This window comes from Perognathus longimembris, chromosome 7 (genome assembly GCF_023159225.1).
Source record: "Perognathus longimembris pacificus isolate PPM17 chromosome 7, ASM2315922v1, whole genome shotgun sequence".
NCBI classification, from domain to species: Eukaryota; Metazoa; Chordata; class Mammalia; order Rodentia; family Heteromyidae; genus Perognathus; species Perognathus longimembris.
In genome coordinates this window covers 75,056,941-75,084,329 of record NC_063167.1, presented here as the reverse complement: position 1 = coordinate 75,084,329, position 27,389 = coordinate 75,056,941, and the positions used below count along the sequence as shown (strand labels likewise).

Here is a 27,389-nt window from a genome sequence, read left to right as displayed (position 1 = left end):
TTTGGATCCGGGCTGTTTTCAAGTAAGCACAGGGGGCGGGAAGATGGCCTAGTGACAAGAGCGCTTGCCTTGTATACATGAAGCCCTGGGTTTGATTCCTCAGCACTACATATATAGAAAATGCCAATAGTGGTGCTGTGGCTCAAGTGGCAGAGTACTAGCCTTGAGCAAAAAGAAGCCAGGGACAGTGCTCAGGCCCTGAGTTCAAGCCCCAGGACTGGCAATAAATAAATAAATAAAACAAAATAAAATAAAGTAAGCACAGGGTACAGGAAAGAGGGGCAGGGGCAGTGACGTTGGAGTGTGAGCTGCAGGTTTTGACTACAGGGGCTTTCACGCGTACTACACGTTGATCTCAGGGACCAGACATTGTTTCTGTAGTTCTGCAGAAGGCTTAGTGGAGGGCTCAGCAAACTGCTCAGCTCTTAAACCCAGGTTTTGTGGCTCTTGAGTCTGCTACTGCTGCCTAATGCTCCATTTCCAAGCATTAGACAAAGGAGCAGAACCTGAAGTGCGTGTGGGCTGCTGGATGGGAGATGTGGCTCGAGGTGAGAGGAAGGGTTTTAGTCAGAGGTGGGTTCAAAAGGTCTGAATTTGTTACTAGACTTTCCTGATCACCAGGTAGCTAATAATAAAACTTCAGGCCTCCTTGAGACAAAAAGGCAAGGCCCTAAGCCCTTAGACAACACTCTGTGTGCCTGAATCAGAATTCTAGTTGCACAAGAGATTAACCCTTATCCCTTGGGATTAGAGTTAGAATATGTGGGATAGCAACATTTGGAAGGTCGGGCCCTGTTCCCTTGGCAGTTCGTGAGTTTCCCTAAACAACAGTAAACAGGGGTTAAGCCACTTAAGTGGTTGAATGCCCACTGGGTACAGGAAAGGAACTTAAAGACTTGGTGTCCAGTCTAGTAAAAATTAGTTAAGTTTTTGATATCATGGCTTTACAACCTCTGAACATTGATGGCTATCAGTTGAGTCTAAGCCACTGGCCCACACCAAGGGGAGAACAAGCAAGACTCCTAGGGTAGGTGGGTGAACCACAGGTAACACTGTGTATTGATCATCACCTTGGTTCCAACTCCACTGAACCAGCTTCATCTGCTGGCCTCCTGGAACCTGTGCTTGTCTTCCTTTACCCAGAGGCCCAAGCCTTGAGCTTCCTCTTGCTCAAACCTCAATGGTTCCCAAATGATTTCTGCCCCAGTAAGTTCGGTCTCACCTGGGCACGTGTTAGGGATGTTATACCACGTGGCCCATCCCAGACTCCTTGGATGGGAAACTCAAGGATGAGGTCAGCAATAAGTGTCTGTGTGAGCCCTGCCAGTGATCAGGGAGTACACGCCTATTTGAGCCTGGCCAGGTAGTGGCAGAATCAGGGAATGTCAGTTCTACCTCCAGGTTTCTAGAACTGTAGGCCTCACAGAGTTACCACCAGAGCCTTGGGTGAGAGCCCAGGAAAACAGGGCATTTGATATTCCCTCCTAAGCTCATTCCTGCTCTCAAGAGTCTTTCCTTTGGGCCCATTTGTCAATCTTTTCCTATAATGCCAATCAGTCATGTGACCCTACTCCATCCCATCCAACAAACTTTCTGGGTTTCTACCTAGTGGTCTCCTTTTGTAGTTTTCTTTCTACTTGACACTTGGTGTAAGTATTTGGTTGGGGTATTAGGAATTGAACCCAGGGTCTTCTGCATGCCACACAAGTGGACCATGCCAGACCAACATTCCTAATTACCCCCTTTTAAGAAAGATTCTCGGGGGCTGGGGATATAGCCTAGTGGCAAGAGTGCCTGCCTCGGATACATGAGGCCCTAGGTTCGATTCCCCAGCACCACATATACAGAAAACGTCCAGAAGCGGCGCTGTGGCTCAAGTGGCAGAGTGCTAGCCTTGAGCGGGAAGAAGCCAGGGACAGTGCTCAGGCCCTGAGTCCAAGGCCCAGGACTGGCCAAAAAAAAAAAAAAAAAAAAAAAAGAAAGATTCTCATATTATAGCCTGACTTCAGACTTGAGATCTTCCTGCTGCTTCTGCCATTCTCTTGCTGGGGTTACAGGCTTGCTGTACCATACTTGGCTTTGGTGTATATTCTTATGTCACTTGTATAGAAAATTCATTCAGAGAACAAAAGAAACCTACCCTCTACAAAAATGTGATCCGCTTATGCAGCACAGTGACAGTGGCATCTGGGCTGGAGTTCTTAATAATAGCAATGTTTGAACCATTAAACTTTTCCTAGTGACTAATTAGTATGAGTGAATAATATATTATTTGCCTCAAATTGCATATATTCATTTGCAAGTCCAAGAAACTTATAGACCATGAGCCTGTTACATAGCACCTGGGCTAGAAGTGCAGTCCCGGTCCCAGGAGGACTCTGGTCTCTTTTTCTCTGGCCCATTCGCCTGGCTCCTGGCTTTCCATGAAATCTCAGCCCTGCTGTCCCAATATCATTTTTCCATCTTGTGACCTGGGGGAGGCATCACAGGGCTGCAGCTGTAGGGCATGCAGGCCTCGTCTGTACATCTAGCAAAAGCTTCAGCAGATGTGGAGGAAGCAAGCCATGAAACCTGTCTTCTTGGTGAGGGATTTTTTGGAAAGCATGTGGAGTGCAGAGCCTGCTAGAGCTCAGAGCCTCTTTTTGGTGAGGCTGCTATCCAGGGCCTTGGAATTGCTCTGTTCCAAGATGGCACCTGGGCCACTTTGGTGGTTGCAGCCCTGTTGCCCTAGTGTGCACTGTAGATTTCACCAAAGGGAGATTGCACAGGCTGGGGAGAGGGCATGGTAACCCCAGCTTTGGAACCTCTGGGCTGATCCTGTACTCTCAATTAAGACTTGCATGTGGACGTGAGCACCTAGAATTCCATCCTTACAAATGAAAAAGGCAGAAATGTGTTTCATTCAAGTGCCAGGACTCTGATTGATGGCCTCTTCTGCAGAGCTTGCTACACCTAGGGCTTCCTTGATGCTGGTCCCAACTGCCACGCTGCCAGCACTTGCTTTCCAGTTCTGTTTAAACATTTAACGTGGATGGAAATCCCATCACGTGGGGTGCTAGTGTGAGTGGTGTGTGTCGTTAGGGGAGTGTCTTCAGATTCCTGGGACTTGCATGGCTTTCCTGCACGGAGGGGAACAGCCCTCAGTGTTTTACGATGTTCATAAAAGCAGGAAAACTTACAATGTGCCCTAGAGATATTAGTTGTCTGGATTAAGGCTATGAAAACAAAAGTCTGTCTGCCCTCCCTATTTCCCTCAGATTGCTACTTTCGATCTTCAGGATATATAAATACTCTGTGAGGGGAGAGCCAGGCACCAGCGGCTTGCACCTGTAATCCTAGTTACTCAGAAGGCTGAGATCTGAGGATTGCAGTTCAAAGCTAGTCTGGGCAAAAAAAGTCTATGGGACTCTTATTTCCAGTTACCCAAAACACCAGAAGTAAGGGTGTGGCTCAAGTGGTAGAAAGCTAGGGAAGGATGCTTAATGAATGCTACGTGTGTGGACCAGAGAGGTGACTGAAATGGTGACTGCAAAGGAGGAATATATTCAGTTATAGGACTAATCATAGACTACGTATGTTACCGGGTGTATAGTTGCAACCGGGTGTATAGTTGCAATTAGCCCAGTGATTTGACCTCCCACCCTGTGCTTCCTTCCTTTCAGATCAAGTATTTCCTCCCACATGTAACATAGGGAAGAATTTTCTCTCACTCAATTACCTGGCTGAATACCTCCAGCCCAAAGCAGCCAGGGATGTGTGATATCCAGCCAGCCCCAGGATACGGAAGTGCACATCATCGAGTTAATCACTCCCAACTCCAACCCCTACAGGTAAGACACCATGTGTGGGGGTGTTTCCTGATCTGGGAAGAGATGACACAAAGATCTTCCCAGACTTCAGTGGGGGACAGGTATAACCAACCACCTGCCCCCTTTGCAGAAAGGAAGGGAGCGGGACGGGGGCTGAGAAGGAGGAAGAGTCTTACCTGCATCAGTCTCTAGACACCATCTGTTTCTAAAGTTAGTATTTATTGCAGGATATGGTCACAATTCCTGTTGTGGCCATTACAACACATGACTTACTACAATTATCATCACTTTGTAGCAGTTCTCTTTTTAATAAAGTTCTGTTTATAATATCCTCAGAACACTTACATACCTGGAACTGTTTCCTTTAAAGGTGTGTGTGTGTGTGTGTGTGTGTGTGTGTGTGTGTGTGTGGTGAATGGCTCCTTGTGATAATATACCCATGAGCCAGTAGATAGAATTTGCCTCTTTTTGTGTGTTTTTGTTTACTCTCTCAGCTTCCTGCCCCAGGAAGTTTACCTTTCCTATTAAGATAAATTATAAACTTAAAAAGAAAGAAAGAAAGAAAGAAAGAAAGAAAGAAAGAAAGAAAGAAAGAAAGAAAGAAAGAAAGAAAGAAAGAAAAAGAACTGGGCGTGATGGCTCAAGCCTAGCTATTCAAGAAGCTGAGATCTAGAGAACTGCCATTCAAGGGCAGCCCAGGCTCCTCCCCCCACACTCCTCCGTTTTCAAGATCCATTCTCATTCAATAGCTGGGTGTAGTGGTGTGAACCTTATCATCCCAGATATATGAGAGGCTGAGATTAGGGACATCATGGTTACTGGACAGCCCAAGCTTAAAAAAAAAAAATATTGCCAGGCGTCAGTGGCTCACACCTATAATCCTAGCTACTCAGGAGGCTGAGATCTGATTACTGTTCAAAACCAGCCAGGACAGAAAAGGCCTCATGGGACTCTTATCTGCAGTTTAGCACTCAAAAACCAGAAGTGGCGCTGTAGCTCAAGTGCTAACCTTGAGCACAAAGAGGCTCAGGGACAGCACCTAAGCCCTGAGTTCAGGCCCCATGGGGGAAAAATGGGAGACCTCATCTCAACAGGAAGAACTAGGCATGGTGTGGTACACACCTGTTGTCCCTGGCTAAGGAAGGAGGTGTAAACAAGTTCACAATTCAGGCTGGCCCAGGCAGAAAGCAAAACACTGTTCCAAAAGAAAGGTAAGCAGAGGAAAAAAGGAAATGTAGCTGAAGTGTTAGAGCCTCTGCCTAGCAAGCAGGAAGCCCTGAATTCAAAGCTGGTGCCACCAAAAAGGAAAGAAAGAAAGGGTGTCAGGGGTGCAGGGAGGCGACTCACACTGAACCCCTATCTTGTGTGGACCAGTGACTTAAAACTTAAAACAATTTATTGTAGAGGGATTTCAAAGTTAAAAGGATAATCCGGTTTCGAGTGCAAAAGTGAATACATTGCAATCATTTGTGGTAAGATTCCATTCTGTTTCCCCTGAAGAATTCTGTGGAAAATTTAAAAGTAATGGTACTAGGAGCTCGGATACTGTGTCAGCCACCCATGTCATCTGAGTCCACGCTTGGCTGAGGCTTTATAAGTGTGTAAAAACAGTGTGTAAAACCAACACATCAATATACAGATGCTTCCTTAAGCTCTGAATGACAGAGATTATTGTTTAGTTGTACTTTTTAAAATTCTCCTTTATATTGAATTCTTAGGAGTTCTGGTTACATTCATCAATTTTCTAGCAATCACTTAGTTGACCATCTGTTTGTTTTTTTTTAATTTTAATAACTATATATCCAGGAGTTTTGGAACCTAAATGCAGATAGGGTTGTGTAACAGTTGTTAATGGCTTAAGCAAATGTTGTACAAGTCAAGAAATCCTCCAGCCTTTTGCCTTTTATTTTATTCTGAAATTACCTCGGGTTTTTTTTTTTTTTAATCACCATGCCACCCCCTTCTCTGCTCCCAGCTGCCTGCCCCCCTTACTAAACTGCTGCCCGCTTCTGGTTTTGAAGGACTTGGAGCATATAGCACATTTGAAACTTACACAATGAAAGCGCTGAAGGTTGGAAAGAAAAATTCTATTTCAAAATTAAACTGCTGCTGGTACCTACGCTTCACGCCTGTAATCGAGCTTTTGAGCTGATGAGGTTTAGATCTGAGCATCGCCTGGGCAGAAATGTCTATGAGACTTGTTATCTCCAGTTAACCAGCAAAAATCCACAAGTGAAACTGTGGCTCAAGTGGTAGGGCACAGTGGAGTGAAAAAGCAAAGGGACAGTGCCTAGGCCCTCAGTTCAAAAAGCCCTAGTACCTGAGTTCAAGTCCTAGTACTAGCATTCATGTACACACACATACAACTAAACAACAAACAAATAAATTTGAAAAGCAAAATCTGGTTTGTTCTGGTCTATGTCCCATAGTGGCTTCTTTGAGTAATCACCTTTGCCCCCCCCTAAAAAAAAAGAAAAACTAGAATGGCTAATTATCAGCAGGCCTGTTATGTAAAATTGTTTTGTTATGTGTGCAATAACAATCTGTTTTGCACATGTCATTTGCCTGGGATCCACTCCAGCTTTTTAATCAACTGGCCAGACACTAGAAACACGAAGACTTGGAAGAAGGGAAAGAGTTACAACTTTCTGGCGTTTGGGCCCAACTTTGCCTTTGTTTTCCATTCTCAGTGCTTTCCAGGTGGATATAATCATCGATATCAGACCTGCGCGTGAGGAGCCTGAGGTGGTCAGAAACCTTGTCCTGATCCTGAAGTGCCAGAAGTCTGTCAACTGGGTCATCAAATCCTTTGATGTGAAAGGCAACCTGAAAGTTATTGTAAGTTGGCTCACCGTTTCTTCGTTTCTTCGTGTTGATGCATGGCAAAACCTTCAACTGCGGTTCTAGGTGTCAGAGTTGTAAACAGGTTCTGCCTGTTTGGATTTGCAAAGTTCTCTTGACTCCGTTGCGTTTTGTAAAAAGTAGGCTGCACTTCAGCTTCTCTTGGCCAGGGCAGTCTGTGAGGCTGGCTAGCACATGGCCTCTAGGAACAAGACAGACCTGGGGTTGAGTCCTAGCTCTTCCATTTACAGACTGTGTTCTTAGACAAATCCCTTAAGCTCTCTGAAGTCCAGTTGCCTAGCTTGTGAAATTCCTGAAGTGTATTAGCAGAAGCCACAGTAAGTTCTAGTAAGACAAAGGATCCATTGAGCCTTCCATCCCTAAATGACTTGTATTGGACTCAGTGTCCGGCTAATGTCAGATTTTCCTCTGGGATTAATACTTAGAGAAGATGTGGGAAATTAGGCCAATCGCCAGGTCAGGCCATATTCTTTTGAGTTAACGGTGTAGATTTGGGATGTGGTTCCTAAGGCAAAAGATTAACAGAAGAACCAAGTAATTATGGCTCTTCCTTAAAGCCTTTGCGTTCATGAAGGTCAGGTCTTTAGAGACTGGTTGGCATGATAAGAAACAGCAGCTAGTTTCCTGAAAACATTGAAATAAATCCTATCTCAGGTATATTTAGGATTCAGTGAATTAGATGGAAAGTTAAAGAAAACTCCCTCTTCCCATTTTTTTTTTCTCTCTGAGGTACAGTCTCACTTTGTAGCCCAGGCTAACCTTGAATTGGTGATCTCTTGCCTCTACCTCTTTAGTGCTGGGATTATAGGAATGTACCAGCACACTAGATGCATTGTCTTTCTTTTAAAAAATTTTTAAAAACACTGATTTCAGCACCTGTACCAATTCTGTTGGAGTAGGCTTTTACTTTTTGGTGTTTAGGGAAAGGGCTGCCTTTGATTTTGCCATTCTTGTATACATGGCATCTTCCGTGACATACCACGACGAGTGAAGCCACCCATTCTCTCCGCAGAGGCAGGCAAATCAGGAGCCCACACATCTTAATTGTAAAGTAATCACTTCTGGCCCCTGTGGGGTTTTTCCCCTTTAAATTATGAGAGGGCCCAGTGACCCATCATGTGTAATGACAATCCATTCATTTGGTGTCAAGCACAAAGCCCTGACCGTGAGTCCTCTGAAGTCACAGATATTTTTGATTGTCTTGGCTGGCATAGTCTGAGGGGTGTTGGTAGCCTGGGGTGTCTGCTGCTTTTGCTGCCTGGCATACCAACCAAATGTTTTTAATTTCAGAATAACAAAAACAGGAAAGGGAATCATGCTTTGAAAAAGCAAAAAAACACACACGGTCCATTTTCATTCCCGGCTGGAGTTCTTGTGTAAATACGCTTGCTTTCAGCCCTGACCCTTCCATAGCTCTTCCTCTCGCTGAGCCTGTGTGCCTGAAGTTCACTTTGAATGTCCCTGTCTCTCATATGAGTCCAAGAGGCTAGCAGTAAGATTGCTCATCCTAAACAACATCTGTTTATATTCTTCTCCTTGGCTGTACTTCTGTTCCAGGCCAATTTTGGACAGTGCATGACAACATTACTAAACAATTAGGTAATGTTTTATGATGTTCTTTTCAATCCTCCCAATCAGTTTCATGCTTTTGTGATTTCCAAGCAATCTGTCGCGGGGATGCAAATTCTAACTGCACTGCAGGGGAAAGGTACATGACTGCTTAGAGAGATGATTTATTGAGCACTTGCTTCTAGTATTTCCCGTAGAGACAGCGTGGTGGAATGGAAAGGATCCTGGCTTTGGACCAGCCAGGGCTGGATTCGAGTTGCGTCCCTGAGTGTCATTACTTCCAGTAACAATTGGACCTTTGAGTTGGTTACTCACCTGTAAAATAGGCACTCTCAACTTGAGAGCTACTGTGAGGTTTAGCAGCGTTCACACACTTAGGCATTCATTCAGCAATATGGTAAAGGACTCCAGGAGAAGGGCAGCATGTCCAGTGCTCTACTGACATACAAAAATGATTCGTCTTCCTTGACTGCTATCTTTTAAGAGTGAAGTCAGGGAGCGTAACTCAGTGGTAGAGCACTTGCCTAGCATGTAAGAGACTCTGGCTTTCATGCCCACAAACAAGCAAAAAGTGCATTTATAGAACTAAGGAGAACAACACTTCTGTAAATGAGGTGAAAAACAACAACATCCATGTCCACTAAGGAAATGGTAAGGGACTTATGAGACAGACTTAAATAAGAATGTCATCAAGAACAAAATGGCTTTGCTGACATTGTTGGCGGTATGCTGTGGGCAGAATGCACCTTCCATGTGGCAGATTGGTTCATGAAGGGAAACATCAGGAATGGCCACATTGCCATGATCAGCTCTGCCTCTTTCCTCAGGCACCCTGCAGATGAGGCATAATCATTTCTATAGCAGGACAAACACCCAGAGCATTGAAGAGCTTATTAAGATGTTTTTATCCTGTTTGATGGGGTCTTAGAACTTCTGGTTAGTGATGGCCAACTTATTCCTAGAAAATACCCCATCATTTCTAATGCAAACATGGGATCAGAAGGGGAGGCACTTAGTCTCTACCTCACTCATGATCTTTCTTGAAGTTGTGGTTGGCAATATTTAGGATCTTCCTATATACTTCCTTACCTCTACTAAGATGAGAAAAAACAAAGCCGGGGGGACTTATAGAAATGCAGGATGAGGGTTTTGCAAATGGTGGGAGCCTACTTGCCTGCCATTATTCCAGGCCTTGCTGCTTTACCCATGTGTAGATACCTGTCTTAGCTTTTTAAGTCCCAAGCCCTAATTGATATGAAGTAATACTGACAGCTCCTCGACGTAACATGTAAACGTGTGAACAGATTACTCCGTATTGGCGCAAAAGGACAGGTGGCAGTTTGCGACGCTAATCTTGAAGAAATTCAGTATTTTCTCAGCTGCCTGACAACATGAGCAACTAGGGCAGATGAGGCCAAGCAGTGTTGTTTAGGCCAAAGTTGCAATTCCAGCCAATCAAAACACATGCTGCCTTGAAAGGCTGGAGGGAGCTGTGCCTTCATAACTGCTGTTGACTAGGGGAGGGAAACAGTCAACAAATTGATTCCTTTTTTGCACCCTTTTACCCTTTTAGTCAGTTTCCCTCCCTCCCTCCCTCCCTTCCTCCCTCCCTTCCTCCCTCCCTCTCCCTCTCTCCCTCCTCTCTTTTCCTTACTTCTCTTTTTTCTTTTCCTTTTCTTTTCTCTTTCTCTCTCCCACTCCCGCTTCCTCTTACCTCCTCTTCCTGTCCCAATTTTTTTCTTTTGCACCCTTTCTTCCTCTAAGGAGCTTTCTCAGAATCAGAGTAGATGCCGGACCATTCTGGGTCAATGAAAAGGAGTTTGCAAATGGCCGCAGCACTTGTCGGCTCCATCTGGTTCCTGTGTGCAGGGGTTGTGCCTGGTCTCCCTGTTTCCTTTTCCCCGAGCTAAGCATATTGAGTAATAGAAAAAGATACCCCACTGAGGTCCTCTAAGCTTCGAGTGGAAATATGTGTGTCCTAAGCCAGTCTCCCATAACCAAGGAGGCTAAGATAACTTAGGGCCTGTGAGTCTTTTGTGGTTTTAAAGTGGGAAAGAATTAATATTTAGTCATGTTAGGGGCAAATAGAATGGGAACCAAATGAGGAATTTAGGAAAAATGCTGCACATATGCAGGAGAAAAATCACTGGGCATGGAAATTAACGTGATTTTCAAAATGGCAATATTGCCAAAGGCTATCTACAAATTCAATGCAATACCCATTAATATCCCAACACCATTTTTTAATGAAATAGAGGAAGCAATCCAGAAATTCATATGGAACAATAAAGGACCTAGAATAGCAAAAACAATCCTAAGCAGAAAGAACAGTGCTGGAGGAATTACAATACCCAACTTCAAGCTATATTATAAAGCTATAATAATAAAAACAGCTTGGTATTGGCACCGGAACAGGCCTGAAGACCAATGGAACAGAATTGAAGACCCAGAAATGAACCCACAGAACTATGCCTACTTAATCTTTGATAAAGGAGCTAAAACAATAGTTTGGAAGAAAGATAGCCTCTTTAACAAATGGTGCTGGCAAAACTGGCTCAACACATGCAACAAACTAAAACTAGATCCTTATATATCACCCTGCACCAAAATCAATTCCAAATGGATTAAAGACCTCGAAATCAAAACAGACACCCTGAAAACACTAAAGGAAGGAGTAGGAGAAACACTTGGGCTCCTTGGCGCAGGACGGAGCTTCCTTAACAAAGACCCAGAAAGGCTACAAATCAAAGAAAGGTTGGACAAATGGGACTGCATCAAACTGCAGAGCTTCTGCAAGGCAAAGGACATAGCTCGCAAGATAAACAGAAAGCCCACAGACTGGGAAAAGATCTGTACCGGCCATTCAACGGAAAAAGGCCTCATATCTAAAATATATGCAGAACTAAAAAAATTATACCTTCCTCCAAAACAAAACCGCAAAGAACCAATAGCCCCCTCATCAAGTGGGCTAAAAATTTACAAAGAGACTTCTCTGATGAGGAAATGAGAATGGCCAAGAGACATATGAAAAAGTGCTCTACATCACTGGCCATAAAAGAAATGCAAATCAAAACAACATTGAGATTCCATCTCATCCCAGTAAGAATATCCTATATCAAGAAGACTAATAATAACAATTGTTGGAGGGGATGTGGCCAAAAGGGAACCCTACTTCATTGTTGGTGGGAATGTAAACTGGTTCAGTCACTCTGGCAAGCAGTATGGAGATTCCTCAGAAGGCTAAATATAGAACTCCCCTATGACCCAGCAGCCCCCCTTTTGGGTATCTGTCTAAAAGACCACAAACAAAATCACAGTAAAGCCACCAGCACAACAATGTTCATCGCAGCACAATTTGTCATAGCGAGAATCTGGAACCAGCCCAGATGCCCCTCAGTAGACGAATGGATCAGGAAAATGTGGTACATATACACAATGGAATTTTATGCCTCTATCAGAAAGAATGACATTGCCCCATTTGTAAGGAAATGGAAGGACTTGGAAAAAATTATACTAAGTGAAGTGAGTCAGACCCAAAGAAACATGGACTCTATGGTCTCCCTTATTGGGAATAATTAGTACAGGTTTAGGCAAGTCATAGCAGAGGATCACAAGAGCCCAATAGCTATTCCCTTATGAACACATAAGATGATGCTAAGTGAAATGAACTCCATGTTATGGAAACGATTGTTATATCACAGTTGTAACTACTTTCAACATTCCATGTGTATCTGTAGCTTCTATTATTGATGATGTTCTTGTATCACCTTCCTGTGGTACCTATACTATCTCTGTAATCTTATCTGAGTATATTGGAAACCGTGTTTATTGGTATTAGAACTAGGAAATTGAGAGGGAATACCAAAATCGAGAGACACAGGGTAAAAAAAGACAAACAACTACAAAAGCAATACTTTTAAAACTGCTTGGTGTAAGTGAACTGAACACCCCATCGGGGGAAAGGGAAAGGGGGAAGGGGAGGGGGGTATGAGGGACAAGGTAACAAACAGTACAAGAAATGTATCCAATGCCTAACGTATGAAACTGTAACCTTTCTGTACATAAGTTTGATAATAAAAATTTGAGAAAAAATAAAAGAAATTAACGTGATTTTTATATGGCATGAAAATGGCCTAATTGGCACATCTGAAGGGCCTTACACCCCCGTTGGAGTAGTGAAAATTGTGCCTTCCCAAGCTGTTCCAGCCACTGGTGGCTCATGCCTGTCATCCCAACTGTTCTGGAGGCTGAGATCTCAGGATCACAGTTCCAAGCCAGCCAGATCAGGAAAGTCTATTGAGGCCAAAAGTCAGAAGTAGAACTGTGACTCAAGTGATAGAGAACTAGCCTTAAGTTAAAAAATCAAAGACAGTGCTCAAGCCCTGAGTTCAAACCCCATGGATGGTACAAAAACAAAATCGTGTTTTCCAGGGGCCCCTTTACAGAATCTAGCTCCCTTTTCCCTCAGACAAGATCCCTGTCGTCAGACTTAGTAGCAGACAGAGACTTTACTTTCTATGTCCTGCTTATCTAAGCCACTAATACCTTCCCTGAAAATATTTCTGTCATCTTAGCAGTGATTTTAATTTCCCCTATCCATTTATTACTGATAATGTCCTCCTTCCACTTATTTCTGATAGAATATAGACACTTAGGCAGTCACCTTAACTAGTATTTGAGAACACAAAAGGTAAGTATATTCCTCTAATATATTTGGCAAGTGTAAACTCATCATAAATTATAGATGAAAAATAAATATTGGCTGTTTTGCCATGTGGACTTTAATGGTTTGTAAAGCAGGCATAGTCTGCTTACAGAAGTCACTAGGTTATAGCAACTGCCATGTGAATCTAAGGGTAAAAGGAGTAGAACAGAAATATTTATGCCACTGTACCACATACATGTGTGCCTTATACATGATTCTAAATAAGAACAGGAGGGGGGCTGGGGATATGGTCTAGTGGCAAGAGTGCCTGCCTCATATACATGAGGCCCTGGGTTCGATTCCCCGGCACCACATATACAGAAAATGGCCAGAAGTGGCGCTGTGGCTCAAGTGGCAGAGTGCTAGCCTTGAGCAAGAAGAAGCCAGGGACAGTGCTCAGGCCCTAAGTCCAAGGCCCAGGACTGGCCAAAAAAAATTAAATAAATAAATAAATAAATAAAAATAAAAATAAAACCAGGAGGGGAAACTATGGCATATGCATTTAGGGTTCTATATTGATGATATAAATACTTTAATTATATAGTAACAGAGTAGCTATATTTGGGCATTATTTTTTATTAACATAAGCAATCCAAATCCAAATGGTGTGATCAAACAACAGGAATAGATAGTTATCTCTTAATCTACTGTGAATTATTCTCACATTAGCCAGCCAGCTACTCAGGAGAATTGTGGTTCGAAGCCAACCTGGAGGGCAGAAAAGTCTGCAAGAACCTTCAATTAACCACCCAAAGTCAGAAGTGAAACTGTGGCTCAAGTGGGTAAAACACAAAAATGAGAAGCAAAAAAAAAAAAAAAAAAAGCAAGCTAAAGGACAGTGCCTAGGCCCTGAGTTCAAGCCTCAGTACTAGCATCTCTCCCACAAAGATTTTCACATTTGTGTTCTTAGCCCAAAGAAAATAGCAATCAGAAGAAAAATAACCCCCCACATATAATCTAGAATCTATTTGATTTTAGTATCTAGTTATTTAAAGCACTTTTCACTTTCAGATTCCTAAGTGAGCTTTTGCCATTGTCTTTAGGCTGCCAACAGCATTGGCTTCGGGAAAGAGAGTGAAAGATCCATGACCATGACTAAATCTATAAGGGACGATATCCCTTCCACTCGGGAGAACCTGCTCAAGTGGGCTGTGGACAATGGCTTTCGTCCCGTGACCTCATACACCATGGCCCCAGTGGCTAATAGATTTCATCTTCGGATCGACAACAATGGTAAGTATGAAATTTTGCTGTTGGTGTATAAAAATGTATCCCCACAAATGATGCTTTCCGATAAGGAACTCACATTGCTACTCAGATGTTACTATGTGTCTGTTGTACATTTTAATAATAGTTTGGGCTATTTATTTAACTCCAAGACATAAAGTTATTTAGAATTATGATCGATTTTGGGGGAGACCTTAGCCTGTATCTTCAGTCATGGAGTTAATTCCATGTCCAAGGGTGTTGTCTGTATCCCCCTTATGACTGTAATAGTTGGCCTGCATCCTTCTCTCAGAGGCACCTAATGACCACCAATGGCTGAGAATACAGAGGGTGAGGATGGCAGGAAAGATCTTAATAATCAGAGGCTATGCCATATAAGAAAACTGTTTGGGGGCATAGCCTGGGGATTTTTAATGCAGAGGAAGGGCTGCTCTGATTTAGGGGAGCAGAAAGCAGAGAGAGACTTGCACTCTTAGACAAGAGGCTGAGATGACTCCTTTCCCAACTTCTGGTCCTCAGAGGTATTCCTTACCCCACGGACCCAGTACTGAGTGCAGTGTTGACAGAATGAAGATGATGGGGGCAGGTTCAAGCTCATTATCTTTCATTAACTTATTATTATCATTATTATTCATTGTTTGGGGAATTGCTTAATCACTGAGCTTCAGATTCCTCATCAGTAATCAAATAAAAAATAATGGCATCTACCTTACCAGCATTTACCTTACATTGTAAAGATTTTCATTCATTCTTTTTTTTGGAATTTTTAAATAATTATTTATTGCCAAAGTGATGTACAGAGGGGTTACAGTTTCTGTGTAATGCAGTGAGTATATTTCTTATCAAACTTGTTACCTCCTCCCTCATTTTTCTCCTACCTTCCCCCTTCAAGGTTTTCATTCTTTATACATTAAAATCCCTCCAAACTTAGTACTGCTTTTGGATACATACATTGAAGGATCCTTTTCAAAAGATTTGTATTAGTTGGGTACCTGAGGCTCACGCCTGTAATCTTAGCTACTGAGGAGGTTGAGATCTGAGGATCCTAGTTCAAAGCCAGCCTGGACAGGAAAGTCCATGAAACTTTTATCTTCAATAAACTACTCAGAAAAAACTGAAAGTGGTGCTGTGGCACAAGTGATAGAGCACCAGTCTTGAGCCCACGCCCAGAGTTCAAGCTCCAGGGCTGGCAAAAAACAAACACAAAAAACATTTTATTGCAGGAGAGTTCATATCTTCCAGTTATCTTCACATTCAGCTTCCACTGAGATGGATCTGATCTTGAGCATATATCATTGATGGCCTTCAATAGTGGAGGTAGATAATCCTGGGACAATTATTTTTTCTTTAAATTATTGAAAATATAAGAAGAATATGGCACATTGCTTGCATAGGAATCTCAGCCTTTGAAGGGATAAGTAAGTAGGCTTGAGCAGCACATTTTCCCTCTCTTAGGAGCAAGGCTGTAAAAGGACAAGGTACCCAGATAGCATCTAGACTATAACAGTAAAAAAAACAAAAATGGTAGAAGAGTAACTTATTTTTTTATCAGTATTTGAGCTATGGCTGTAGTTCAGTGGTAGAACACTTGCCTCATACGCTAAGGAGTTTGAATTTGCATCCTGACACTACATTATAGAAATCAGTTAATAAAAATGAAAATACGATTATTGTTTGAAGAAATCTTTTTGAGAAACTATTAAAATTCTCTAGATCTAGTGGAAGTGTCTGTGTGTTTGTATGTAGCAGGGTGGGGGAGGGGCGTGTGTGTGCACATGCGGGCTACAGAGTTGGCTCAAGGTGTAGCCTGGGCCTAGAGATTTTCTTTTTCAAGCTACAAAGATGATTTTAATGTGTATCTGAGGTTGAGGAACACTCAGCTATTAGAACACCAGGGCTAGGCTTCCAGACTCCTTTGTCAGTTGTTGAATGTTAGTGTACCTCTACCTGTTCTATGCTAATTCCTCCCTTCTTCATCTGATGACTGTGGTATGGTATCCCCCACTAATGGTATTTTTCTCCCCTCTCTTGCCACAGAGGAGATGAGAGATGAGGAAGTCCATACCATCCCTCCAGAGCTACGCATCCTGCTGGACCCTGGCAGCCTGCCCGCTATGGAGAACCCACCCTTCCGGGGAGGAGGACGAATTGGAGGTCTCCCCTTTCCTTTTCCTGATCTCTCCCAGAGAGACCGGAAGGAAGGAGGAGAAGATAGAATCCTCCGGCCGCCGAAGGATTCTGTTGTCCCCAGCATTCAACTGTTTCCTGGTCCTAGAGAACCGGAAGAGGTGCAAGGGAGCGTGGAGGTTGCCCTGTCCATCAAATGTGACCATGAAAAGATGGTTGTGGCTATAGAAAAAGATTCTTTCCAGGTCAGTGCATTAGAGGGGTTGCCTCCTGATTACCCATCCTGCTCCAGTCTGGGTTCATTATTTCCCTAGCTCCTACACTTATAAACTCTGGGGACTGTTTTCTCACTTGGATAGGCCCACTTCCCTTGGCTTTGAGTCTCATCTGGTTCCTGTTGTGCTCCGGAGGGTAGGTGGAGGAGGAGCCTTCGGATCCTTGTGTGACAGTATTTTGCTATTGAATTTCCAAGGCCAGCAACTACAGTGGTTGGGCTGATAACCAGTGGTCAGTTGGGAAGAGGTGGCTGGGGGAGGGGTATGATGCAAACTTCTGGCCACCTTTTGCTTAGAAGGTCAGGCAACAGGTGTTAACTTCCCATCATCCCTCACCATGTCTGTGGTGGCCCTTGTTTCTCAGGCTAATGGCTACTCTGGAATGGAGCTCACCCTGCGGGATCCTGCCTGTAAGGCCAAGATGAATGACACACACTTCATTTTGGAGTCTCCTCTGAATGGCTGTGGCATGAGGCACCATCGGGCGACACCTGATGGTGCAGTTTACTATAACTCTGTGAGTGCTCTGCAGAACCATGTTGTGCCCTTTGGAATGTTGCCAGATATTGCTCAAATGTAATTGTTTCTATGAAAAAGAGGAGGGGCCTGAATAAAGCCAGGTGTCAATTCTCAACAAAACGAGATGGATCTTGACGTGGAGTCTGCTATTTGTTTTCTTGGTGAGGTTTTGGGAATTGGAAGGCCTTGTTCTCTTAGCTGGAGCTGTGACCTCACTCTCTTCCTTATTGCATCTTCTGATAGCAGAGTGTTCACCAGTGAGGTGACTGTCTTCTCTTCTTTGATTGGCATCAAAGCCAAATGGTCTGGGCCTAATGGGCTAAAGCCCTAAATCTCTAACTAGAAATGTGGCCCCTCTGGCCTCATTCGAATCTTGCCTAGAAGTGAGAAGCCTTACCCATGTGAATAAAATCCTAAAAAGAAGATATTTAAAATCAGAATGGTTATCTCAAAAAAAAAAAAAAACACAGAAAAAACCTGAATCTCTCTCCCCCTCTGAAAGAAGAGAAAATCTACTTTTGAAATCATCATAGGAAGATTCTAGACATTTTCCCCAATAATAATACTATAATAGCTAATTTCCACTTTCTAGAAAGCATCTTTGTAAGTTTATCTGAATCTATTCTTTTAGAGATGGAGACTAGGCAGTGAACATTAAAAGAGTTTGATAGATGATATCTCACAGGAGCTTTTGAAAGGCCAATTTGACAGTTGGATTGGACTTTTGGTGGTAGAAATATCTCTCAGAGGTCTTGTGTCTACCTTGGAAATGGGGAGTAGGCTATGCTGTGTGTGCTCATGCCCACATGGGACATGCTTAGCACCAGCTCCATCATTACCACGGGCTGGGTGACAGGGACTGCTGGCTCATTCCATTGCCCATCCACTGATACTCTTAACCCAGTGCAGAGCAGAGGCTGGTAATGAGGTTCTCTGGTCAGAGGAGGTGTGGTCTCTAGTTTATTGTTCCCCAGAGAACCTCACAAAGTTGGGCCTGGAAAGAACACCAAGATGATCTCATTCAATTTCCTCATTTCATACATGAGGAAATTGAGCTCTGGAGTATTACAAGACGTGCTTATATTCGAGGGACTTGTTAATGGTAGAGCTAAGGCTTAAATCTAGCTTCCCCATCTCTCATCCACTAATTTTTCCACAATACAAGGCTGGTCTATCTAAAACCCTTTTGTTACTCAAGTAACTCATTTATTAACCTTTGACTTTCTGGCAATTGAAAAACTATTCCTTCCCCCACCCCAACTATCTAGGCTCTTCAGATGTAATTAATGTCACCTATTACTAACATACTTGGTTTGGGCATATTGAAACAAATACACAAGTCAATACTGATTAAGAGGGTATGGGGATCTTTTAAATAAAAAGAAACATTAATTACTTCAGGAGAGAATTGGATATTATGGCCCATCTAAAGTCCATTCTTTCTCTTCTATTGTTATTTTCTTTCATTGGGATATCCAGAATAAGCAATAGCCTATGTACTTACTTTAATTGAATATTTTTATAGGCTTCATTCTCTTCCTGTTCTTTTCCCTATAGTGAATATTTTAACTCTGTATTTTTGTTTTATATCATGTTCTGAGTTCAAGTATATGACATGGAAAGAAAATAGGGTTTTATTTGTAGTTATGTGCTTGTGTGTGTTTTCATTTTACATAGAACTAACTCAGGAACAGTAAGTTCAGCTAATGTTAAGGTATATTGTCTTGGAATCGAGTAGTATACTTTTTTCTGTGTCCAAGTGCTATGTGGAAAAGATTCCTGGAGAGAAATGAGCAGAAGATTGTGAAGACTGCTTCTACTAGAAACATTAGCTCCTATCCTTCTAACTCAAAGATTTCCTACAAATCCTAAGTGGTACAAATAATAAAAGTACCTTCAGCTGGGCACTGGTGGCTCACTCAGGAGACTCAGGTCTGAAGATTGTGGTTTGAAGCCAGTCTAGGCAGGAAAGTCTCTGTGAGAGTCTTAACTTCCAGTTAGCCACCAAAAAAGCTGGAAGTGAAGCTGTGTCTCAAGTGATAGAGTACTAGCCTTGAGCACAAAAGCTAAGGGGCAGTGCCTAGGCCCTGAGTTTAAGCCCTGGTACAGCACCTAACAACAACAACAAACTACCTTCAAATAGCCAGCCTGTAGTATTGCTTAGATTTTTTTTAATACAAAGATCTTCAAGGAAAACTCAACATCATAATAGATGAGTCAGTTTATTGACTCTCTAGTCAACTCTATTTCAGTGTCTAGTGGTTTCTACTGCTTGAAATGATTTGTGATTGTAAAACAAAGTTATAATTATGTGATGTCATACTTTTAAATTGTATCTGAATTGCCCTATGGGTGTTCACATGACATAGGATCAAACACCTGTGGTGTGGGATTGTTCATAATTGTTCTGCTTTCTTCATGTTTTAGGTTGTGATACAGGTTCCACTCCCTGGAGATAGTAGTGGCTGGCCAGATGGCTATGAGGATTTAGAGTCTGGTGATAATGGATTTCCAGCAGATATGGATGAAGGAGAAGCTCCTGTCTTCAGCAGACCTGAAGTTTGGATGGTATGTGTTTGGTTTCAGTAGGTAGTTTGTGGAAAGGGTGGTTGACCCTTGGTTGTTTTCATCAGGGACTGTGAGAAGACAAAATTGTATGCTAAGAGGTTGGGAATGCTGCTTAGCGGTAGCATGCTTGCCTAGCATGCATGAAGCTCTGGGTTCCATTCCTCAGAACCACATAAGCAGAAAAGGCCAGAAGTGGCACTGGTTGCTCAAGTAGTAGAGTGCTAGCCTTGAACAAAAAGAAGTCAAGGTCAGTGCTCAGGCTCTGAGTTCAAACCCCAGAACTGACAAAACAAAACAAAAATCGTATGCTAAAGGCAAAGCATTTGTTCTTCATGTGCCTGTGATTTATCTTTGCTTGGGGATTTTTTTCCCAGGTTAATTGCAGCTTGGGGCAGCAGGGAAATCCCAGTAGCTTCCAGGACCCGCCCAATGAAAACATCACGTTCAACATGGAGTTGTATAACACTGACCTGTTTCTGGTGCCCTCCCAGGGAGTCTTCTCTGTGGCAGAGAATGGACACATTTATGTGGAGGTGAGAGCTGAGTAGTAATATTGGTGGGCTATCAGTGCTGAGTTAACAGTTCTTGGGACAACGTCTTTGGCTGAGGTCTGGGCTCAGAAAATCCTTCCAGGTTTCAGCAGGAAATACCAGGACTTAAGGTATTACAGTAAATAGAAAGAATATTTTGTAGATGAATGTTAAAAATGCTAAGAGCTACTAGGTGCTGGTGGCTGGAGCCTGTAATTTTAACTGCTCAGGGGGCTAAAGTCTGCAGATCATGGTTCAAAGCCAGCCCAGATAGGAAAGTTTGTGAGATTCTTATCTCCAATCAACCACCCATAAGAGCCAGAAATAGAGCTGTGGCTCAAGTGGTAGAAGGCTAGCCTTGAGCAAAAAAAAGAGACAGTACCCAGGCCCTGAGGGTAAGCCTGAGAACCAGCACAATAAGAAAAAAAAGGTCAAGTATGAATTTTACTAATTAAGGCCTTGCTTACACCTACTTTAGCATTTGAGGACCAGCAGCTCAGTAGTTACAATGTTAACCAAGGAACATTTCAAACTGTCTCACATATTATCTTTTAAATTGCATTCACTTCTAAGTGGAATTTTGTGTGCCACCCCATCTCATTGAGATTTGTTTTTCTATGTCATTATCTAAATATCTGTATAAATGTATTAAAATGATTCGCTATATTGAACAATAATAATCCTGCATAGCATGAATCCAGGGTGCCTACAAAATATTAGATAGTAAGCAGCTTATGTGAATTGCTTGGGAACAATGTGCCAAATACAGTTGTAAGTAATTAATTCACATTCTGGAACAGTCTTATGAGAAGGGAGCAATAGTAGCTCCATCTTATGGATGCCCAATGGATGAAAATGGAGGTACAGATGCAGCGAAGGTCACAGAGTGAGTACAGAATTGAGTTCTCCCACAGCCCATGTTCTTTTTCACTGGATATAGTTGTCATTTAGCTCCAAAGTGACATTTGAAAAGGGAGAAAAGCATGCTCCCTGTGCAAGTGTCACAGACTGAGTTCTACAGAATAGTGGTCTCTTGATGGGACTGGGCTGTCAGCTCCTCCTTGTTCCCTGGGCACAGCCTGCAGTGTTGGAGCTGCACTATTGTCTTCTGGTTTCTGGGGAAGTTGCCATTGTTTGAACTAGTTTAAGTGCTAATCTGAAAGCTGGTGTTCTGCTTCACTGTGTGTGTGTGTGTGTGTGTGTGTGTGTGTGTGTGTGTGTGTGTGTGTGTGTGAAGCTCAAGCTCCAAAGTGGGCCATCTCTATATGTTAAAAGTAACTTCTAGGCACGTATTTCTGTTCTGGGAAGACACACAGCTCTTACATCTGCACTGGCTTTGGGACAGAGCCTACCAGCTCTCAGGGGTGTGTTTTCATTCTGCTCCTCCTCTTCTCTGAGGGCTACTCTTTCTTTGGGCATGCTTTCCTTGCTCTGCTGGGGAAAGCACCCTGCTTTCTATCTGCTCTTTCTAAGCATAAGTCTTTCTAATTCAAGATCGCTGTATTCTTCTGGCTTTCCTGGCTTTCCAGGCTTCCCCATTGTGGTTGTGCAGTTTGTCAATGGTTCCCTGTCATGCTATGGATTTTAGGGACTTTGCTTTCTTTCGGTCTGTTCTTTTCCAAATGTGTGTCTGGATTTGCTAATTTATGGTTTGCTGACTTATGCTAATTGGAGACTAATCTCGCTGTGTGTTTTACCCCCATAGTTTGGATTCCCCTGGCCCTGCAGTATTAGCTTACTTGAAATGTATGCTTGGTAGGCTCCTCCCAGCCCCCAGCTTTTGTTTTTTTATCCTTATGATCTTCTCCATAGCATCTGTTTTTTTTTGGTACCAAATTCAACTAAGAAATTTGGGCCAAATCTTCTTGCTAACATTGAGGAGAGTTGGGAGATGGATGAACTGTTATAAACTTTAATTTAGAAGTTGATTTAGAGCCGGAGATGTGGCACAGTAGTAGAATATTTGCCTAGTGTATGCAAGGTCTTGAGCACAATCCCCAGCATCTCAAAATTAAAAGAACAGAGAAAGAAAACCATAAAGTTGGTTTAAAATAGCTAAGTTGCAAAAGAAAATCTGTAAGCATTCTACTATAGAGGACAGTAACCAGCCCTACTTGGTATTGGATTCTGAGTTTGGACTCCTAGGGAAATGTTTACTTAGTTTAAGTAAAGCTTAATAAATCATTGACAACCTATAACCCTAGGATTTTTAATTATTTGTATTTTTTGTATGTGCTAGTAACTGTTGCTTGAACTCAGGGCCTGGGTGCTGCCCCTAAGCTTTTTCATTCAAGGCTGGTGCTCTTACTATTCAAACTGCAGCTCTGCTTTTTGCTTTTTGCTGGCTAATTGGAGATAAGAGTTTCAGATGCCTTCCTGCCTGAGCTGTTTTGATTTCAGGCATTGAGCCATTTGCACTGGGTTCTAACCCCAGAGATTCAGATCCAGAATCATACAAATAACAGTAGAGTGGGAAAACTATTTCATGTACCTGTTACTTTACTAATGCTCCCCATAACTGCACCTTGAGAGCATGCCTTAGTGTTTCATTCTGTAAGTGGGGAAACTGAGTCTCAGTGTGCATGTGAGGAACAGAGCATGTGACTTCCTTGGATTTATCTCACTCTAAGGTCTATAAATGCTTTACAATTTACTGCCCATTCATGGATAATATTTCCACTTTTTGGGACACTCTAGACAGTCTGCATATATATATTTACATAAATATTATTTTAGAGTAGAAAAGAATTGTCACACATTTCTGACTTGTAGGTTCTGCATTCATGTTAAAGCACATTTTTTTGTTTTTAAGAGGGGTTGGACTCTGGTCCTTGTACTTGCTGAGCCACACTAGTACTAAGAGTCTTGGACTAACTATGCCCAAGCTGGCCTCAAACCACTATCCTCCTGCCTCTGTCTCTTGAGTAACTGGGATTACTGGGTTGAACCACCATACTCATCCCTTAAAGGACACTTTTTATGAGTAGGATATATATATTCCATGACTAATTTAATCAGCAGAAAATATTGAACTGATAATGAGGGGTAAATAGTTGCAGAATGTTACCACGAGGTGACAATATCATAATCATCTTCATGAGCATCCCTCTGCATCTGCCATGTGCAGTGTCCCACAGTAGATAGCCATCTAGAGACCTTCCCTCGTAGTGTGTTGTGGACTCAGCTCCAGGCGGTTGCTGGGATTTCCCCTCGTGTCTCAGAATGGAAAGTCTGTTTATATTTCCATGTTACTCGCAAGGGTTCTTGGGCTTTTGGCCTATGGGTAAGGACTATTCTAAAGTGTTTAGGTTTATTTGGATCCTAAGTTTAGTTAAGGGATGAGACCTAGAAGGGAGTGGGGGAGGTTCCGCATGGATCCATGTCTCACCAAATGGGAAAGCCAAACTGTTCCAGGGATTTTAGCTTAGTTCAGGATACTCAGGGGCAAGGTGGGGGGGGGGGGGGCGGTGTTGAATGCTGTTCATACTTAGCCAAACACTCTTTCCTCTTTTGAAAGAAAAGAATCTTAATAAGATTTGGACATGGCCCATTCAAATGTTTTGTAGGAGGGGAAGTGTGAATAGGTTGGGAACATTTCCAGATTCGATTTTCCTTAGAATACCCCTGGGCTTAAAAGAATGAAGGGAGAGTTTGGTGCTGGGAGCAGCTGGGCTAGATTGCTCTGACCCTGACATGTGTCACCAGAGGCAGGCTCTGCCTCAGTGGCAGAGTCAGACTTAAGACACATTTGTAGCTTTACTAAAATGCTCTAGGATTTTTCTGGTTTGTTGCAGTCTTCTCTGCCTGTACTCTGCCTCTTGAGGCATTTAAAAAAAATACTTGGCCTTTAATTAATGATGTTTAGGGTCTTTGCCTGTGAGTGTTTTATTTATTTTGGAAAATTCACTTAGGTGTGCTGCATGCTTTTATTGATTTATTTATTTTATCTCTCAGAGGACTTATGGGAGGTTAAAAAGACTTGTTCATCTGGCATTTGAAACTTCCAGGTGGGCATTTGAAGTAAACAATTCACTGTTGCCATCCCATCTCAAATTCAAATGGAAAAATCTCGCCTTTCTTCATTGAGCATGGGCACTTTTGTAGTTAGAAAGCTAGAAAGAAATTAAGGAAAATAGGGTGCTGTCTCATCTGAAGGGCTATGTGCTGTATCCATGCATAAAATCAAAGTAGGATGCTCACTTGTTTCTGAATTGATTTTTCTATTCTTTTGTAGGTGTCCGTCACTAAGGCTGACCAAGAACTGGGATTTGCCATCCAAACTTGCTTTATCTCTCCATATTCCAACCCCGATAGGATGTCTGATTACACTATTATTGAGAACATCTGTCCTAAAGATGAATCGGTGAAATTCTATAGTCCTAGAAGAGTGCACTTTCCCATCCCACAAGCCCAGATGGATAAGAAACGATTCAGCTTTGTCTTCAAGCCCATGTTCAACACGTCCCTGCTCTTCTTGCAATGTGAGCTGACACTGTGCACCAAGAAGGCCAAGGGACCCCAGAAGTTGCCTAAGGTTAGTGGGCATCTAATCCATTTGGGTTATCTTGACATTTGGGGGGAAGGCAGTGACCTAGAAGGGAAGCTTAATCCCCTCAGAGAGGCTTTGGGTTTGGGTACTGCCTGATTGAAGGAATAAAATCAATATGAGCTGGGAACCGTGAGCTTTCTAGAGTCTTCGGGAACAGATCCTGACAGTGTGGTCTTTTATTTATTTTTTTTCTTTCCACATGTGCTACTTAATAGTGCCTTACAAGTGATAAATCAGGACTATTTTCCGTTGAGGGAGAGCTTGGCTCTATCCCTGCCAATCGGATAGTCTACAGTGCCAGAATTACAGCAAGCCCAAAGGAAAAACTCAGTATGAGGATTAATTTTTCCAGGCCCCCACTGAGATTTGGATTGTTTTTTGACCTTCTCTGTGTGAATGATAAGGTTGATGTGTCTCCAGAGGATTCTGGAGGGAGACTAACAAATATTTTACTTTTTCTCAGTTTCATATCAGCTCATTGTGTTTGCCTTATGTTTCTCTCCCAGCATCCACCCAGTACATTTTGTTGTCATAACAGAAATCAGAACCCTTTGACCTTGTTGGGATGGCTGCTGCAGGCTTTCTGGAGGGTCGGTTATGATCCCTCCATCATGATTCAGCCTTGTGTGTGAAAGGGATCTTCTGCTGTCACTTTGTCCATGACCCGCTGGAACTATATAATTTCCTGTGTGCATTTATGCCATAAATAGCAAGCACTGTGTAAACTGACTTTTGGATCCTTGGATTAGCATACATATCAATGTCTCAAAGACAAAGACTCAAGCTGTATGATTAATAATGTAGATGGCATCCTCTCATTTAATATATTATAGAAGTAGAAGGAAAACCATCACTATCAAATAGGCTACCACTGATCTGCATCCCTTCCACAAGATTACTCCCCTAGGCATCCATTTCTTTAATTTCTTTAATTCATCTACATATGAAAACATACATTTGTTTTGTTTATAGGAAATACTTCCAAATTTCTAGTGACTTGTGAGTGTTTCTGTGACAATAAAAAGAACCTAAGAATTTCCAAAGGAGAGGTCCTGAAGATCACACTGCCCTTTGAGGCTGAAACAGGCCCAGAGAGTTCAATGTCTGGCTTGGAGTCACCCACTAAGAGGCACTTTCACTGATTCTTACTTAACCAAAGAACTAATAGACAGTAAGAGTAAAATAGAGTAGAAAAGGAAAATGCAAACCTTTTCAGTATTTGTGCCTCTCTTTCTGAAAATTGATGAGATTGTCTTCTCCCTACCCCTCCCCACCCCACCCTTTTTTGGTCCTAGAGATCAAACCTAGAGCCTTGAGCATGTGAGATGAGCACAGAACTGTTGAGCTATAGTCTCAGCCTTGGTGTTGGGGACAGCATCTGACTTTGGCTGGCTTTGAACTGGCTGTCTAACTTGACCTGCTCTCCAACTCTTGATCCGTGCTCACTTCAGCAGCACGTATTCTAAAATTGGATCTATACAGAGAAGATTAACACAGTCTCTGGGCAGAGAAGACAGGCAAATTTGTGAAGGGCTCCATATTTTTAAATCACATCCCATCATGACTGAATTTAACACCTAAACTGAATGGCCTCTATCAACCCTGAACCCAGATGCATAAATCATAGTGAAAGATCACAGAATTCATGAATAATCAAAACAACATGCCACTCTCAAACTCTTGATCCTCTCTGCTCTGGCCTTTAACCTCCTACGTGCTGGGATTACTTGTCTGCACTACCATACCTGGTTTACAGTTGTCTTCTAATCTGTGTTTGGGTTTGTATGTGCCTGGAGCAGCCTGATAATAATAAATCCTCACATCTTACTCCCCTGTGATGAGGAGAACTGAAACAATGACCTTTGGGGGAACGCCTTGCGGTAAACTTTTCAAATGGTTGGTCAGTTTTAGTGTTACTTGCTGAATGAGCATAGACAAGGGAAGAAAATTATTTGCATCTTAGCCAAAAGGTTGAGAAGCAATTATGAAATTTATTTTTAAGGGAAAAGTATTGAAGTATGATCATACTTTTTTTTCAGATATAGTAAACTCCAGGCCTAAGTTTGAGAATTTAAATAACTAGACGAGGTAGTTTTAAGGTACCTAGGATCTGCATTTTCTGCTAATCTGGGTGGGGGTGTTACTCAGAGGCCAAGCACACATTTAGTGCTTGGCATGCTAGAGTTAAATCCCTAACACAGGAAAAGAAAAGACGATCCTAGAAAGCTTCATTTTTGTGGAACATTAAAAATTAAAATAAATCAAAACAAACCTGACAACATGATTATCTTTTTGAAGAACAAACATAACATCTGTCACCTTCATAACTCAATATGTGAAGTTACCATAATCACATTGGTCATAAATGTTATCACAAACCATTTCTATAAGGCCAGCCTGGTGAAGGGCCATTACTCATATCATTTCTCTACTTTTCAAACTAACTCTAAAACTTCTAGTTGTTTTGTGGGAAAGCGGGGATGGGAGGATACGATTTATAAGCTGTCCAATAGATTTTGCATCTTTCAGTACAGCTGAAAATACAGTGGACCTGCCACTCTATCTCCCTGATAATTTAGGGTTCCTTGAGAAGCATGCAAATCTCCTGTTTTCCTGTGGTTAAGCAGCTGTGAGCTGTCTGATAAGGGG

The 27,389-nt window shown here is 42.4% G+C and overlaps 1 protein-coding gene and 1 non-coding gene across 2 annotated transcripts in view; both read left to right on the top strand.

Annotated features, from left to right (window-relative positions):
• Tgfbr3 (transforming growth factor beta receptor 3) overlaps positions 1–27,389 on the top strand; it is a 182,504-nt gene that overhangs the window by 131,915 nt on the left and 23,200 nt on the right. Inside the window, 9 exon segments of the mRNA XM_048351957.1 lie at positions 3,663–3,746; positions 3,749–3,830; positions 6,500–6,647; positions 13,989–14,178; positions 16,210–16,544; positions 16,939–17,091; positions 19,521–19,661; positions 20,036–20,194; positions 24,426–24,725. Coding sequence (XP_048207914.1) covers positions 3,663–3,746; positions 3,749–3,830; positions 6,500–6,647; positions 13,989–14,178; positions 16,210–16,544; positions 16,939–17,091; positions 19,521–19,661; positions 20,036–20,194; positions 24,426–24,725 — 1,592 coding nt within the window.
• Positions 26,179–26,285, top strand: LOC125355764. The gene has a single exon (XR_007211701.1). It is a non-coding gene; the product is annotated as a U6 spliceosomal RNA (small nuclear RNA).